Here is a 15,548-nt window from a genome sequence, read left to right as displayed (position 1 = left end):
CAGGATGGTCTCGATCTCCTGACCTCGTGATCCACCCGTCTCGGCCTCCCAAAGTGCTGGGATTACAGGCTTGAGCCACCGCGCCCGGCCAACATGCTACTTTTCTAAAACCAACAAATGAAGTAATATATTTGGCATCCTCAGCAAGGCCACACTCTTGGCATTCAGCTTTATGCATTTAATGCAGTTTGCAAGTACAAACTCCTATGTCACTTTCTGTTTGGAAGGGAGAATATCAACATTAACAATTCCTGGTTATATCATTTATAAACATGCAGATGTGGATTATGAAAGATTAATGCATTCTAGGATTGGTGAAGGCATTCCGTTTGTCTCATGCCGAAACCAATTCTGCTCTTCATTAGTCAACGACAACCCATATCACCCTGTTATGGAAGAGAAATCAAAGGTGCAAGTGTGTGAATTGAGAATAAGGGATGAAACTGATTAGTAAGAGTCTTAACGGCTATAATCAATCAACACATCATAATAATCCTGGCCTCAGGGTTATCAGAAGATTGGGAAATAAACCTAACACTCTCTATAAAATGGTTTTGTTCCTTACACAATTGTTACTTATTCTCTTTTAGGAAACATGGTGATATACCAGAAGTTTTTGAAATCAACTTTAGGAGCATCTTGACTCTAAGTACTATTCATTTTACCACCCTTTTCCAAAATGTACTCAAGTGATTTCTGAAATGTTTTACTTCTAGGCTAAAATTAGTTCATAAAGCTTTTGTACCCCTCCATTCTGAATCTTCATTCTCAGTGAAGGGAGAAGGCAGCAGGTCAATGCCAACAGCATTTCCACAGAGGCAGCACACACGGAGTCCAGACGCAGTGACACGCAGCTGAGCACAGGTTCGGAGCAGGGACAGCCTACTCAGCTCAAGAGTGCAAACAAACAGAGAACGAGGTGTCCGAAGTGCTTCTCCAGCGAACAATGCAAAAAAGTAATGGCGAAGTGGGAGTGGGAACACATGAAAACACATGAGTCACTGCGGAGATTGCAGAGCTAGAAAAAGGCACATAACACTGCCTTGGTGACACAGGCTTTCTTGTATTTTCATACACAGAAGAATAGAGACAGGGAATGGAAATTGACAGGATAATTTAAACTGAGTTATCCAATTTTTCTTTTTAATTAAGAGAGGGAGCAAAACTAAGTGGGAATTTGTATTTTGATAAATGTCTAATGTTTTCTTATTTCTGAACATGGGAGAAAGAAGAGGGGGAAAAGGCTTCATTTGAGGTCTGTTGGAATGAAAGATTGAGAAGATTTGTGCTTTTGAAGAAAACAATACGCATTCCCCATCTATCAGAATACCTGACTTGGGGTCTGGAGTGACCTCTGAAGGAGAAGAGTAGCTCAGAATGCTGGGGCAGTTCTTCAAACACAAGGCCTTGGCCGCCAGACAGCAATGGAGCATGCCCTCTAGAAACAGCGCTGAGAATACTCATGACCCATGGACTTGCTGAGTTTCCATAACCAGGATCTTGGCCTGAATTTTAAAGCTGTTATCTTAAAGTGGGAGGTTCAGTATCACACTACCAATAACTAAGCCATACAGCGATGCAACCCCATCTCTCAAAGAGACAAAATATACAATTTGCTTTCTTAACTATTGCGAAGCAGCATTTGGAAGGAATGGAAATGGTTTTGTGTAACACCCAAATATTTTACTTTGTCAGGGAAAAAAAATACTGGCTTAAGTTCTCTTTGGTTTGCAGAACCGCTGAATTGGTTTTCTGTGCTGCCACAGATTAAAAACATGGATATATCAATGGCATTTTGTGTTAATTTTTTTTTTCTCCTCGGCCTGCCAATAAGCAGCATGCACCTTCCTTGCAACAAGCTGTTGCAGGATTTCCACCTCCAGTGAAGCCAAAAAGGAACATTCGATAGATATTTAAAAATAAGATTATTAGGTAAGGTGATTATGCAGACTTTCAGATAAAAAATTTCTGTCAGTACACGAAATGCCATTTTAGAGGGTCTACTGCTAATGTTATCACGAAAGGACACTGGCTAAGAACTATTTACATATAGAAATAAACTCATGCTTTTTACCCTGAGTTACATTAAGGCCAAATTAAAAAGTAGAAAGTTTATTTACTTAGGATGGGCTAGAGGCCTAAGAGATCTAGAACTCCAGGAGAAAGGGGTTAAATGAAAGAGAGACACTGGTTTGCATCCTCCATTGTTCATCTGATAGGTATTAATCTTGACAAATTAGACCAGGAGCCATCATTTCCTCTCACTGGAATCCTTCCTGTTCACTCTGGCCTATGACTAACTCCTAACTGAGATTCATTTTTCTCTTTCCCATTATAGCATCCTTCCAGATTCTGCTTGTTTGAATGTCAAATTAAGCAAGAAAATTAGTTTTTTGACCAGAATATCTTCTTGTTTGGATCTGCAGCTATATCGGCTGGTAGAGAAATCTACTTAGCTCTCGCTTGCTGAAGGGTAGGACTGGGTGAGCACTCACACAGAAGAGCTCTAAATATACCCCAGTGCTGCCAAACAGTTCTTTTCCATATTTAATCCAATACGTGCCACCCTTTCTAGAACTCATGCTTTTTGTGTCTGAGATTTTCCTGAGGGGCACAGATTCATCATGGCTGGTTGGTATGCTGGATGCATCCCTCGCCCTCTAGGAATGGCCACGAGAAAGCTGCAGAGAATCAGGCTCCACTAAAAAGGAACTGGTGCTTTGTGGTGTAGGAGGATGAGCTCTGACCAAGCGATTTCTTCAGGCTCGTCACATCTGTGATCCTTTTCAAAGGACAGAGACTGAAGTTCTTCGCTGGGTATGAGTTCACATTAGCAGAAGGGTGCGGGGCACCACATGCTGTGCACTATGGAGGGGCTCCTGGAGGTGGCTACCCTAGGTGGGAGGCACACGTGCAGAGGTGATCACTGGAGTGGGGTGAAGCGCAGCTGGCTGGAGAGGGAGAAGGGGAGGGGAGGTATTAGTAGAAAAAGATGGGAGCAGTGAAGGCAGCTTCTGGAAGGTGAGTGAGATTCCTCCCGACCTGGGCCTCCTGGCTTCACAGTCTCAGCTCCTGTCTCTTATACACATCTCTTTCTGTTTGGAAGGGAGAATATCAACATTAACAATTCCTGGTTATATCATTTATAAACATGCAGATGTGGATTATGAAAGATTAATGCATTCTAGGATTGGTGAAGGCATTCCGTTTGTCTCATGCCGAAACCAATTCTGCTCTTCATTAGTCAACGACAACCCATATCACCCTGTTATGGAAGAGAAATCAAAGGTGCAAGTGTGTGAATTGAGAATAAGGGATGAAACTGATTAGTAAGAGTCTTAACGGCTATAATCAATCAACACATCATAATAATCCTGGCCTCAGGGTTATCAGAAGATTGGGAAATAAACCTAACACTCTCTATAAAATGGTTTTGTTCCTTACACAATTGTTACTTATTCTCTTTTAGGAAACATGGTGATATACCAGAAGTTTTTGAAATCAACTTTAGGAGCATCTTGACTCTAAGTACTATTCATTTTACCACCCTTTTCCAAAATGTACTCAAGTGATTTCTGAAATGTTTTACTTCTAGGCTAAAATTAGTTCATAAAGCTTTTGTACCCCTCCATTCTGAATCTTCATTCTCAGTGAAGGGAGAAGGCAGCAGGTCAATGCCAACAGCATTTCCACAGAGGCAGCACACACGGAGTCCAGACGCAGTGACACGCAGCTGAGCACAGGTTCGGAGCAGGGACAGCCTACTCAGCTCAAGAGTGCAAACAAACAGAGAACGAGGTGTCCGAAGTGCTTCTCCAGCGAACAATGCAAAAAAGTAATGGCGAAGTGGGAGTGGGAACACATGAAAACACATGAGTCACTGCGGAGATTGCAGAGCTAGAAAAAGGCACATAACACTGCCTTGGTGACACAGGCTTTCTTGTATTTTCATACACAGAAGAATAGAGACAGGGAATGGAAATTGACAGGATAATTTAAACTGAGTTATCCAATTTTTCTTTTTAATTAAGAGAGGGAGCAAAACTAAGTGGGAATTTGTATTTTGATAAATGTCTAATGTTTTCTTATTTCTGAACATGGGAGAAAGAAGAGGGGGAAAAGGCTTCATTTGAGGTCTGTTGGAATGAAAGATTGAGAAGATTTGTGCTTTTGAAGAAAACAATACGCATTCCCCATCTATCAGAATACCTGACTTGGGGTCTGGAGTGACCTCTGAAGGAGAAGAGTAGCTCAGAATGCTGGGGCAGTTCTTCAAACACAAGGCCTTGGCCGCCAGACAGCAATGGAGCATGCCCTCTAGAAACAGCGCTGAGAATACTCATGACCCATGGACTTGCTGAGTTTCCATAACCAGGATCTTGGCCTGAATTTTAAAGCTGTTATCTTAAAGTGGGAGGTTCAGTATCACACTACCAATAACTAAGCCATACAGCGATGCAACCCCATCTCTCAAAGAGACAAAATATACAATTTGCTTTCTTAACTATTGCGAAGCAGCATTTGGAAGGAATGGAAATGGTTTTGTGTAACACCCAAATATTTTACTTTGTCAGGGAAAAAAAATACTGGCTTAAGTTCTCTTTGGTTTGCAGAACCGCTGAATTGGTTTTCTGTGCTGCCACAGATTAAAAACATGGATATATCAATGGCATTTTGTGTTAATTTTTTTTTTCTCCTCGGCCTGCCAATAAGCAGCATGCACCTTCCTTGCAACAAGCTGTTGCAGGATTTCCACCTCCAGTGAAGCCAAAAAGGAACATTCGATAGATATTTAAAAATAAGATTATTAGGTAAGGTGATTATGCAGACTTTCAGATAAAAAATTTCTGTCAGTACACGAAATGCCATTTTAGAGGGTCTACTGCTAATGTTATCACGAAAGGACACTGGCTAAGAACTATTTACATATAGAAATAAACTCATGCTTTTTACCCTGAGTTACATTAAGGCCAAATTAAAAAGTAGAAAGTTTATTTACTTAGGATGGGCTAGAGGCCTAAGAGATCTAGAACTCCAGGAGAAAGGGGTTAAATGAAAGAGAGACACTGGTTTGCATCCTCCATTGTTCATCTGATAGGTATTAATCTTGACAAATTAGACCAGGAGCCATCATTTCCTCTCACTGGAATCCTTCCTGTTCACTCTGGCCTATGACTAACTCCTAACTGAGATTCATTTTTCTCTTTCCCATTATAGCATCCTTCCAGATTCTGCTTGTTTGAATGTCAAATTAAGCAAGAAAATTAGTTTTTTGACCAGAATATCTTCTTGTTTGGATCTGCAGCTATATCGGCTGGTAGAGAAATCTACTTAGCTCTCGCTTGCTGAAGGGTAGGACTGGGTGAGCACTCACACAGAAGAGCTCTAAATATACCCCAGTGCTGCCAAACAGTTCTTTTCCATATTTAATCCAATACGTGCCACCCTTTCTAGAACTCATGCTTTTTGTGTCTGAGATTTTCCTGAGGGGCACAGATTCATCATGGCTGGTTGGTATGCTGGATGCATCCCTCGCCCTCTAGGAATGGCCACGAGAAAGCTGCAGAGAATCAGGCTCCACTAAAAAGGAACTGGTGCTTTGTGGTGTAGGAGGATGAGCTCTGACCAAGCGATTTCTTCAGGCTCGTCACATCTGTGATCCTTTTCAAAGGACAGAGACTGAAGTTCTTCGCTGGGTATGAGTTCACATTAGCAGAAGGGTGCGGGGCACCACATGCTGTGCACTATGGAGGGGCTCCTGGAGGTGGCTACCCTAGGTGGGAGGCACACGTGCAGAGGTGATCACTGGAGTGGGGTGAAGCGCAGCTGGCTGGAGAGGGAGAAGGGGAGGGGAGGTATTAGTAGAAAAAGATGGGAGCAGTGAAGGCAGCTTCTGGAAGGTGAGTGAGATTCCTCCCGACCTGGGCCTCCTGGCTTCACAGTCTCAGCTCTGAAGCCGCCCTGACCCATCCCTCACACCCAGCCAGACAGCGGGTAGTCTGTCGAGAGGCCAGGCAGCAGGTGAGCGGCTGGCTCCAAATGAAGCACGGAATGTAAAAAGACAAGGGGTTCCACTTTCATATCTGACGCAACTCTATTTTGCTTCTGTCTGTGATAGCTAGGATGATGTTGCCTTTGATTAGTCTTACCTAGTACGAGGCAAGAAGAACAACAGTCATGAAAACAAATAGCTCCTTATTATCTGCTAGCGTGAAGACCTAATTCTGTATTTTTGACCCTAATCTATTATGATCAGTGGCCTTCTGCTGCCAGATCAAAGTGAGTTAACTCTACTTACCACTGGACTTGGTACAAATACCAAATGCCTAATGCCAAAAAAAGAATGGGGAAAAGTCTATTCAGGAATTTTCAGTTACTATCCTTAGATCTTCATTGAAAAAACAGATGAGCTTAGTTGTATAAACAGAAGTGCCAGCCAGGCTATGAACAGTTAACACCTGCCTGTCCATTCCTCACCCCATGGTGTGCTCCCTCTTCTCAATATTTAAACGCTGCCGCTGCTCACAGCACACGGAGGAAAAGCTGACAAAAGCCTCTGGCCAATAAAATAAAAAATTGTAAAGTTTGGCTTATTTACATTTTTGCTTTGTTAGTAAACTGGAATGGCTGGCTCTGGAGGCAGGACAAGTGAAATTAACATCTGCAGAATCTTCTGGCAACAGCGGTGCATTCAGAGGCTGTGCTGAGTCAGCTTCCACCATGCATTAGGGGCAATCAGGCCCAGCCTAAGACCCATGACCTGTTCAATACACATCCAAAACCTGGCAGCCCTCCTTACGCCAAAGTGAAAAACACTAGGATGTAACCCAAGAAGCAGCGTAAGTGCAACGTGATGGGATCATTTACTAGAACATCAGCATTATGTCTAATATCATACATTTCAGAATTAACTGTACCTGACATTACATCTGCTTAATTTAAATGTAGAGTATATGAATACACACTGCCAATTACAAAGATGGAGCTATTTCATTTCTGTCTCTAAATATAAATACATCAGTAAGAAGAGGAGAGAGAATGTAAAAAACAAGAAAATTTGTAATGGCACTGGAGGGAGAGTATAGTGTTTGTGTTTCTGTTCTCAAACGCTTGTTTAGAGTCAACAAGCAGGCCTGAATTCTTACCTTCTAACTATAGAGAGCTGCACTGCTGGAGCCCAGGAACGTGCAAACAAAGGGAGAGAATCCATGTGGCTACTTAACATAAAAAATCTCCATCCTCCTTCTCCAAAGAATGCAGGAGGAAAAGCCCCGCTGAGTTAGGGATGTGGTGGGGCAGTGTTGCACCAGTGTATCATAGTAGTGTTTCCCATGACACTCACAATGTTTGTGAGGCAGCAACACAGGAGGGCAAATCTGCAGTGAGTGGAGGAAGAGTTTAACAGGCAAGAAACAGAATCAGCCACTTGGGATGCTTTACTGGGCTTCGTTTATCTACCTCTGTGATACTTCTCATTAGCTGTCAATTACATTTACCAGGGTAGAGATGGAGAAAAATGATTGTTCTATTTCAACAAATCCTAGGAAAGCAACATCAGGAAGAATTCCCTGCAACATTTGGCTTTACTTCATCCCAGCTATCAGCTACATAACAGCTGCACATTTTACAATGACTCGTTGGAGAGACAATGATTGAAAGAGCCAGTCTGTGAGACATGGAGAGGAGGTGGTGAGATATAGCAGGAGGCAACAGCAGAGAAGAGAGGCCAAACATAAGAGGGTGCTGGGAATAAGAGGAAGGAAGGGGACAGGAAGAAAACCAAAGACTACATATAGAAAAAAAAAAGGGAAATTCCTAACAGATAGCTTGACAGCTTGAGCATCATGCCTGGGAAAGCATGTCATCTCTACATGGCATGCATGCTTCACTGGAGACTCAGAACCAAAAGAAGGTGGACTGCATATGAGCTTGGGATCTGATGTACAGATCCACACCATTTAAATATAAGGAGTAGAGATGGAAAAAGGAGGAGGGAGATGGGCCTCATTATTCTCTAAAGGAAGGTGTATTTGCATTTAGGTAAAAGTAAATATAAAACAAAAAGCAAAGACAAACTTTATGATCATCTCCAAAATGTGGTTTTATTCCCTATGACCAAGTTCACACAAATATATAACATAAAGCAAGTTGGATAACTCGATGTATTTAATACTTCTCAGAGAATAAGGATATGAATCTTAGGGCAATTATTTAAAAAATTAAAAAGGACAGGGTGCCTAGGTGGAGGGAAATGGAAATAGAAGACAATCATTTTTTTCCCCCCAACAAAAACCTGTCATGAGCTTTGTGTAAATTCCATTAAAATAGCTGCATATAAAATGTTTGATGAACAGTTATCAAAAACTGATATTTCAGTGCCCCTAGGCTTAGCTGTGGGAACAGAGAGAAGAGAAATGGGTATTACCTGGACTGAAGCCATGGACTACTCCCCCAAGGTCTAGGACAAGGTTACTGAGGGTAACCTGGCTCCTCTGTATGAATGAGAAAATGGTGCCCCTTCCCACAAGAGGGCAGGTAGATGTCAACTCCCATTCACCACTCAGACCCTGTGCAATGAGCTACCTGTTGAAGTGTGTACGGCAGCCCTGGCAGGGACCACTGGGCGGGAAGTACTCTCAGTTAGCTGATGTGGCCTCCGCACAGGCAGAAAGAGGGAAGATAATCCAGGATTTTATACTGCATCTCATGTTAACTTTTCTGTGTGGCAGGCAGGCAGTCTAGCATAAATCAGTTTGCCTATGATCTGACTGAAGCAGGGGCTAAGTGTCCAGCTAAAATTTTCATGTGTAGAGACAACAGTAGAAATTCTGTTAATCTCTGGGGTACAGTTACTTCTATCTTTTGTTTTCTGGTCTTCCTCTTAACCTTTTCAGGCTCAACCTCCAAGAAGAGGAACGTGGACCTTTTTTTTTTTTTTTCCTAGAAGAAAACTGAGTTCAACTTTGTGAAAATATATTTTGCTTTCATGGCTAGCTCTAGCAGTCCTACTGAACTACCTCAGCAAACACACCAAGTCATCACTGGGAACAACATACATGTCTTCTGAATTCCACAAAAACAACACTGGATTAAGAACCAGAAGACCTGCTGCCTAAATCAACCGTACAACTCTGGACAGTAATTGTCACAGACAGTCTCAGTTTGAGTACTATCCATAATGGTGAACATAACATCGCAAGAATCAACAAGCACCGAGTGCTCAGCCTGTACCTGTCTCATGTGCAGTGACACATTTAATCTTTGCATTTCCCCTGTGAGGTGGGGTCATCCTCTTTACAGATGCAGAAGCTGAGGCACAGAAAGGCTTAGAAGCTTCTTCAAGTTGTGTGGCTAGTATCAGATCATTATGAAAGTCCATCCAGTACAAATGTTCGTATTTCCACTTGGAAGAAAGGTGAACAAATGCCAAAACCGCTTATCAGATTTTCTAAGAGGTTACTCCATGGAGAATACACTAAGAAATGTTCTCTTTGTCATATTTATATACTGTGATCCCATGTAGCTTCACATTTAGCAGACAGTTAAGAATTTACTTGAAGAATATCCCACCAAAAAAAAGGTGGAGCTTTTGCTGCCTAATTTCTTCCCGGTACTAAATGTCAATGAATAGATTTACCAAGCACCATATAGATGTCGGCTACAGAGGAGCTGACTTGTAATAGTACAGTGAAGCAATATGGTGGTTAGGGTTTCTGACACAGGTTTAAAAAACAAACTATATACTTTAAATGACATATCCAAGAAAGTGGAAAGCTTTCTAGGAGTTAGGGAGAAATGGTAGTGAGGTCCTTGTGCTCTCTGACCGCACACATCTGCAGTCACTGTGAAGAATGGGCATCCTTTGTGATGGTGTATAACCCACTCACCAGCTTTTACTCTGTGCAAACCAACTAAACCACAGACTCTGATGCCAGTTGAATTTGCTGAGCTACCTCCTCTGTAAAATACTATATAATGTAACACCTGATACCCAGGATCATGTGCCCAAAGCGAGGTTTTCTGTTGGGTTTTATGTTCTGTATTGCATCAAAATCCAACAATGAAAGTACAAGTTTAGAAATCCCCATTTGAAATGAGAGACGTGGAAAATCTTCAGATGGCTACTCATGTCAGGAATTTAAAATTTAAAACCATTATATCGTTATACCTCAAGAAAGTTTTCATTTAGGTTTTTAGAAAAAGTCCTTTTGACTCAATTGAGAATGACAGAGTGAGCTCTTTGAATAATGCAATATTTTACATATAACTTTCCAACATTTAGGTAGGTGACATCTCACAAACCATGTCAACATCAAAAACTGTGTTTAAAATTCTAGACTATAGTATATTCATAGCATTAAAAAGTGAAAAGCAGCAGATAAGTCCAGGTTATTACAAACACTGTGAGGACAAACAAACATTTTTGAAAGAAAGATAACATCGAAATGCTTTAATCAAAATGCACTGAGTGTATACCTATATCAAATTACAGATGAATCTTAGAAACACAATGTTTAGTTAAAAAAAGCAAATTTTAGCATACACTATGAGTGGGGTGACCATATTATCTGATTTGCCCAAGACCTTCTGGTTTATGCCGCTGTCCTACTGTAGTTGTTAATAGTAGCCCTTTGCATGCACAAAAGTGTTTCAACTTGGATGATAAATTATAGTCATTCCAAATATAATATATTTCTGTAAAGCTAAAAACTTAATAAAACAATATATATATCTATGAATGTTTGTAATAAAATTCTTAGGAAAAAAACCTAACCAAAAAACCAAAAGAACAATATTTTAAAAAAGATTCAAAGGATATTTGAAGTGAGGGAGAGGTATAGAGCTTGAGATAAGGAAGAAATAGACAGGTAGATACAATGGCATTATGATACTCTAATTCTTAAACCAGATGGTGAATTCATGAATGTTTATTTGATAGTTAATGTTTCAAATTGGCGTGCTATATATGTTATTTTATTTAGAGATATATATGTGTAATATTCTAAACATTCCACAATATACTTTTTTTTTTTAATATAAAAGAGGTGAAATGTTAAAAAGCACAGACTAATGCCCACGATTTTGGAAGGACAGAATAAATTATCTGGTTTGGTGATAAAGGAAAGCTAGTTGCGTGATAGATTTGAATGGATGAAGTTTGATGTAAGAAAGCTGGATGAGGATGAAGTAACTGACAAATAAATAACCAAATAAATAAATAGCCTTGAGAACATAATAAAGGGAGCAGAAGAGAGAGGTGATGCAAGACAAGTGAAATCACTGAACATGGAGTTAACCAGAACACGGGCTCCCTGTGTGAAAGAGAAGGCACGCGTTTGTATCAGTAAGAACGCCTCGACCATGCTCCAGAAACAACCATTGCCTGGATGTGATCAGACACTGGCAAGTATAGACCGTGGAAATGTTTTAGAAAGTAAATGCTGTGGCAAGTATTAAACAGAACCACGAAAATATAAGGCCGATCCTCACCAACAATCTCACTTTAGTGGTACTCATCAACAGAAGATCTGATGTAACAGAATCATTACAAAACATATGCTAAGAGGATAAATAATACCCTGTTTCTGGCATAAGTTAAGGTAAATATGCAAATTGAAAATAACAATGTAGTTGGTCATTTTATTAAAGGGGTAGTTATAATCACCTGTTGAATATCTTCAGGAACTGGGACTCTCGTATGCCTTGGTGAGAATTCAGTTATACTCTTAATACGTAGCCACTAGGTTTTTAAATAGTAAAGTAATGAATTGTGAGTTGCTGTTGATGAACATGAGATCTCTCTTTATCACAAAGTAAAACAATAATTATTAGGAAGGTAAATACCTGGGATACTTGCAGGAGAGATTGGGCCAGATCGAGACTGGTTGCTTCCTACAGGAGAGCCAACAGGAGAGGGAGATGGGCCCCCCGGGATGCTGGAGAGATGAGGCGACGCATGTGGGGAGAAAGGCGACTGCGCGGGGTTGCTCTGATCCCCTTGGCTGCTCGTGGACCCGGATGCACTGACTGCTGAGCTCAAAGTTGCTTCCGTTCCCGTGGGGAGGTCATCAATGGAGCCAGACAGATCCTAAGAAAGGAAAAGATGTATTTATAGAGTGACATGTTTGGATGAATATCTCATCAAAAGACGACTTGATAATCATAACGATGTCCGCTTCAGAGATGAAAGTTTTCTGGGTAACAACCCAAAATTCAAAGCATGGCCACTTTTTATTAGATTTTAATGAGGTCGTTTGTAAGTTGAACCAATAAGATCTTGCCTCTCTCCTAAAAAAATGAGTACAGTTGTACTTCTCTTTGATAAAACCATCCTCATACAGTTTGCCCTTCAGCTGTCAGCACCGAGTCCATTAGACCTGTTCAAAGTGCCACACAAGACACACGGCACTCTGCCTGGTGACTTACCATAGGAATGGAATGCCTGGTTCTTAAATGATTACATCATAAAGTAAAAAACTATAGGCTTTGAGTCCTTTTTTTCAGAATTTGACATTGGTGGACTATGTGAATTTCAAACTAGGATATGCTAATGTAATAGCAGTCACAATTTTAACCAAACTTTTTGATGAGAAATACACACACACACACACACACACATATATATATAGTGATGAAGTCTCACTCTTGTTGCCCAGGCTGGAGTGCAGTGGTATGATCTTGGCTCACTGCAACCTCCGCCTCCTGGGTTCAAGCAATTCTCCTGCCTCAGCCTCCCGAGTAGCTGGGATTACAGGCGCCTGCCACCACGCCCGGCTAATTTTTGTATTTTTAGTAGAGACAGGGTTTCATCATGTTGGCCAGGCTGGTCTCAAACTCCTGACCTCAGGCAATCTGCCTGCCGCAGCCTCCCAAAGTGCTGGGATTACTGGCATGAGCCACTGTGCCTGACTGAGAAATTCTTACAATAAAGTGGCATTAAAAGAAGATAATAATGTGTGTATTTATATACGGTATTGTGAAAATAAATCTCTTAGAAGTTTTGTTGGCAGAAATGGGTCCTAATGTTATACCTTACTTTTTAATACCAATTTTACACTGTCATTGCCATCTATATTTTATCGCCGTACTCTCTGAGGCAGTGATTAAAATCTCCATTGATACAGATACAAAAAAAATGGAAGTTCAGAGAGTCCAAATTACTGTTGAAGGTTACATTACTGAGGACGATCTGCAGGTGCTAAAGACGAAAAGAGGAAGATGAGAGAGGAGGAAGAAGAAACTGTCTTCAGCTCTGTCAGCAGAAGGGGACACAGACAAAGCCTTTACTTCAGCCTGCATCACTGGTGTGCCCCCGCTCCCCGGCTCCCATGGAGGTCCCATCAGCAGGTGCTCAGTGCATCCCCACTGCAATGACTGGACTCCCAGATCACCGACCGAGCGAGCTGCCAGTGAGTTCTCAGGGCTGAGTTACAGCATAAAAGATACTTGTCCTGATAATTGAAGACTACGTACTATAGAATGGAATCAGCAATATCTGGTTATGCTACTGTTTCCAAGGCATATTCAATCCTAATAGATCTCCACCCTCTAAATTTTATCAATGTTAAATGTTACCTCACTGCTTACAACTGGGACTTCTGAGAATAGGGCTTTAGAATCTGGTAGAAGAAGATGCTAAGATTCTAAGAGTAAACCTAGACCAGCAAGTACGAAAAAAAGCAAGGGAAAGCAGAGCTGGTTATAGCTCTTCAGGGCACCCTGAAACGTCACGAAGCAAACTGAGGATGAGGATCCTAGTACCCTAGACAGTTTAGTTTATCTGTTGATCATCTGTTATAGCATATAATTAACTTCTCTTTAAAAACCATATTCTAAAGTATAGCTGACAGAACCTAATAAAAAAGAGAAATCCTACAGAAAAACAAAATGTCTTCTGCTAAGAAGAAAAACATCTTTCTAAGTAAAACAGAAAACGTCTTCATTCCACAAAATCTTCAATGTCCAATGACTGTGCTTATGGGGAACAACAGAACAGGGACAGAGCAGACTGAAAATAGCACTCCTAGAAAAAGTTCATCAAATCTCCAAAACGGAAGCCTGGTGTGGTGGAGCAGCCTGTGGTCCCAGCTACTCGGGAGGCTGAGGCAGGAGGAGTGCTTAAGCCCAGGAGTTCAAGGCTACAGTGAGCGACAAGGGTACCTGTGAGGAGCCACTGCACTCCAGCCTAGGTGACACAGTGAGACCCAGTCTCAGAAAAAATCCAAAATAAAATTGAGTAAATTCCATCTGATTGTTAGAATCCAAAGGTATATAAACGTATATGCTAATCCTTACGATTAGCAGAAATGTCAGGGCACGTGAGATGCACGGTTCTGTACATATTCAGCTGGTGAAACTTTATATTTAACTTGATTACTGAGCTCAACAACAGAAGTCTTGACAGAGACCATGGGGGCTGCAAAGTTGAAAATATTGACTCTCTGGCCCTTAATGGAAAAAGCTTGCTGACCCCTGATTTAAAGAACCACGTGTACTCACACCGTCTCTATTGCCTTTGCCTATTCCTTGGGGAAAAAACAGGAATCAGGACAGGCCTCAGTTGAACCGCACAGTAACTTTACCATACATCATGACTGGTACAAGCTTTAACAGGAACAGGAACTTACCCCATTACTAAATCCCTCAGAAAAATACTGAGTGACAACTCCATATGATCTTACTGTTTTTGAAGGGATCATGAAAACCCAGGATGGGCCATGGTGTCCATGTCCAGGCCCTGACAGTGCCCATCACACGCGATGACTAATAATCAAGGGGTAGTCAAACAGCCATTGGGCAGGAAATATGCTTTTCATGTTTCTCCACAGAAAAAATCTAGTAGATAACTAGATATAAAATCCCATACTATGTATGAAGTTAAACATGGAAAGGACAAATAAGATTTAATTTTTGAAAAATCATCTATTGTAGTTAAATAATTTTATGCAAATCTCTCATCATAAAATCTGAAATTTTACTTTGAAGTTCTTGTAATTCTCTGCACAACCTACAAGTTTCGTCCCCATTCTCCCTTAAAATTCCATATTATGGTTGAAAAAGTGACTCAGATGGGTATTAAGAGAGCTTGACTCAGGCTGCAAAGGCATCAAAAACATTTCTGTTATTCAACAAGCTGATCAAGGAAGTATCAAGAGAAAAATATAAAAACGGTGGCTTTCTTTGTGTTCACGTGTCATCAGAATTTCAGTGCTCACTAGACCTCAGTGTAACAGAAGAGTAATAAAAAGATATAATTATTATATCACTGTTACACACTCAACGCAACTTTTATATGTAAATTATACAGAAATATTCCCGCCCTGCAGATAGTTAGGGTATCTGTATGTAGAGCTATCTTAAAACATGCTAATAAAAGAAGTTCAACAGTGGTTTAAGTATTCAGCCTAGTTAACAAAGAAGCTCTGTAACTAATACTCCTCTAGAGGACAATTTAGTCAGCAGGGCACCAACTCTATTCTTCTTTTATAAGTACTATCAGATCTATGATGCCTGTAAAGAACAGAGAGACCTTACTGCATCTCATTCTA

The 15,548-nt window shown here is 40.9% G+C and overlaps 1 protein-coding gene across 1 annotated transcript in view; it reads right to left on the bottom strand.

The window, feature by feature from the left end:
* The window catches only part of ARID1B (AT rich interactive domain 1B (SWI1-like)), a 423,627-nt gene that overhangs the window by 129,723 nt on the left and 278,356 nt on the right, over positions 1–15,548 (bottom strand). Inside the window, exon 4 of the mRNA XM_011976438.1 lies at positions 11,845–12,088. Within this exon, the coding sequence (XP_011831828.1) occupies positions 11,845–12,088 (244 nt within the window). The remainder of the gene's footprint in view (positions 1–11,844; positions 12,089–15,548) is intronic.

This window comes from Mandrillus leucophaeus, unplaced genomic scaffold, assembly GCF_000951045.1.
Source record: "Mandrillus leucophaeus isolate KB7577 unplaced genomic scaffold, Mleu.le_1.0 Scaffold166, whole genome shotgun sequence".
Classification (NCBI taxonomy): Eukaryota; Metazoa; Chordata; class Mammalia; order Primates; family Cercopithecidae; genus Mandrillus; species Mandrillus leucophaeus.
The sequence above is the reverse complement of the archived record's forward strand: the minus strand, read 5'-3'. Positions and strand labels throughout refer to the sequence as shown.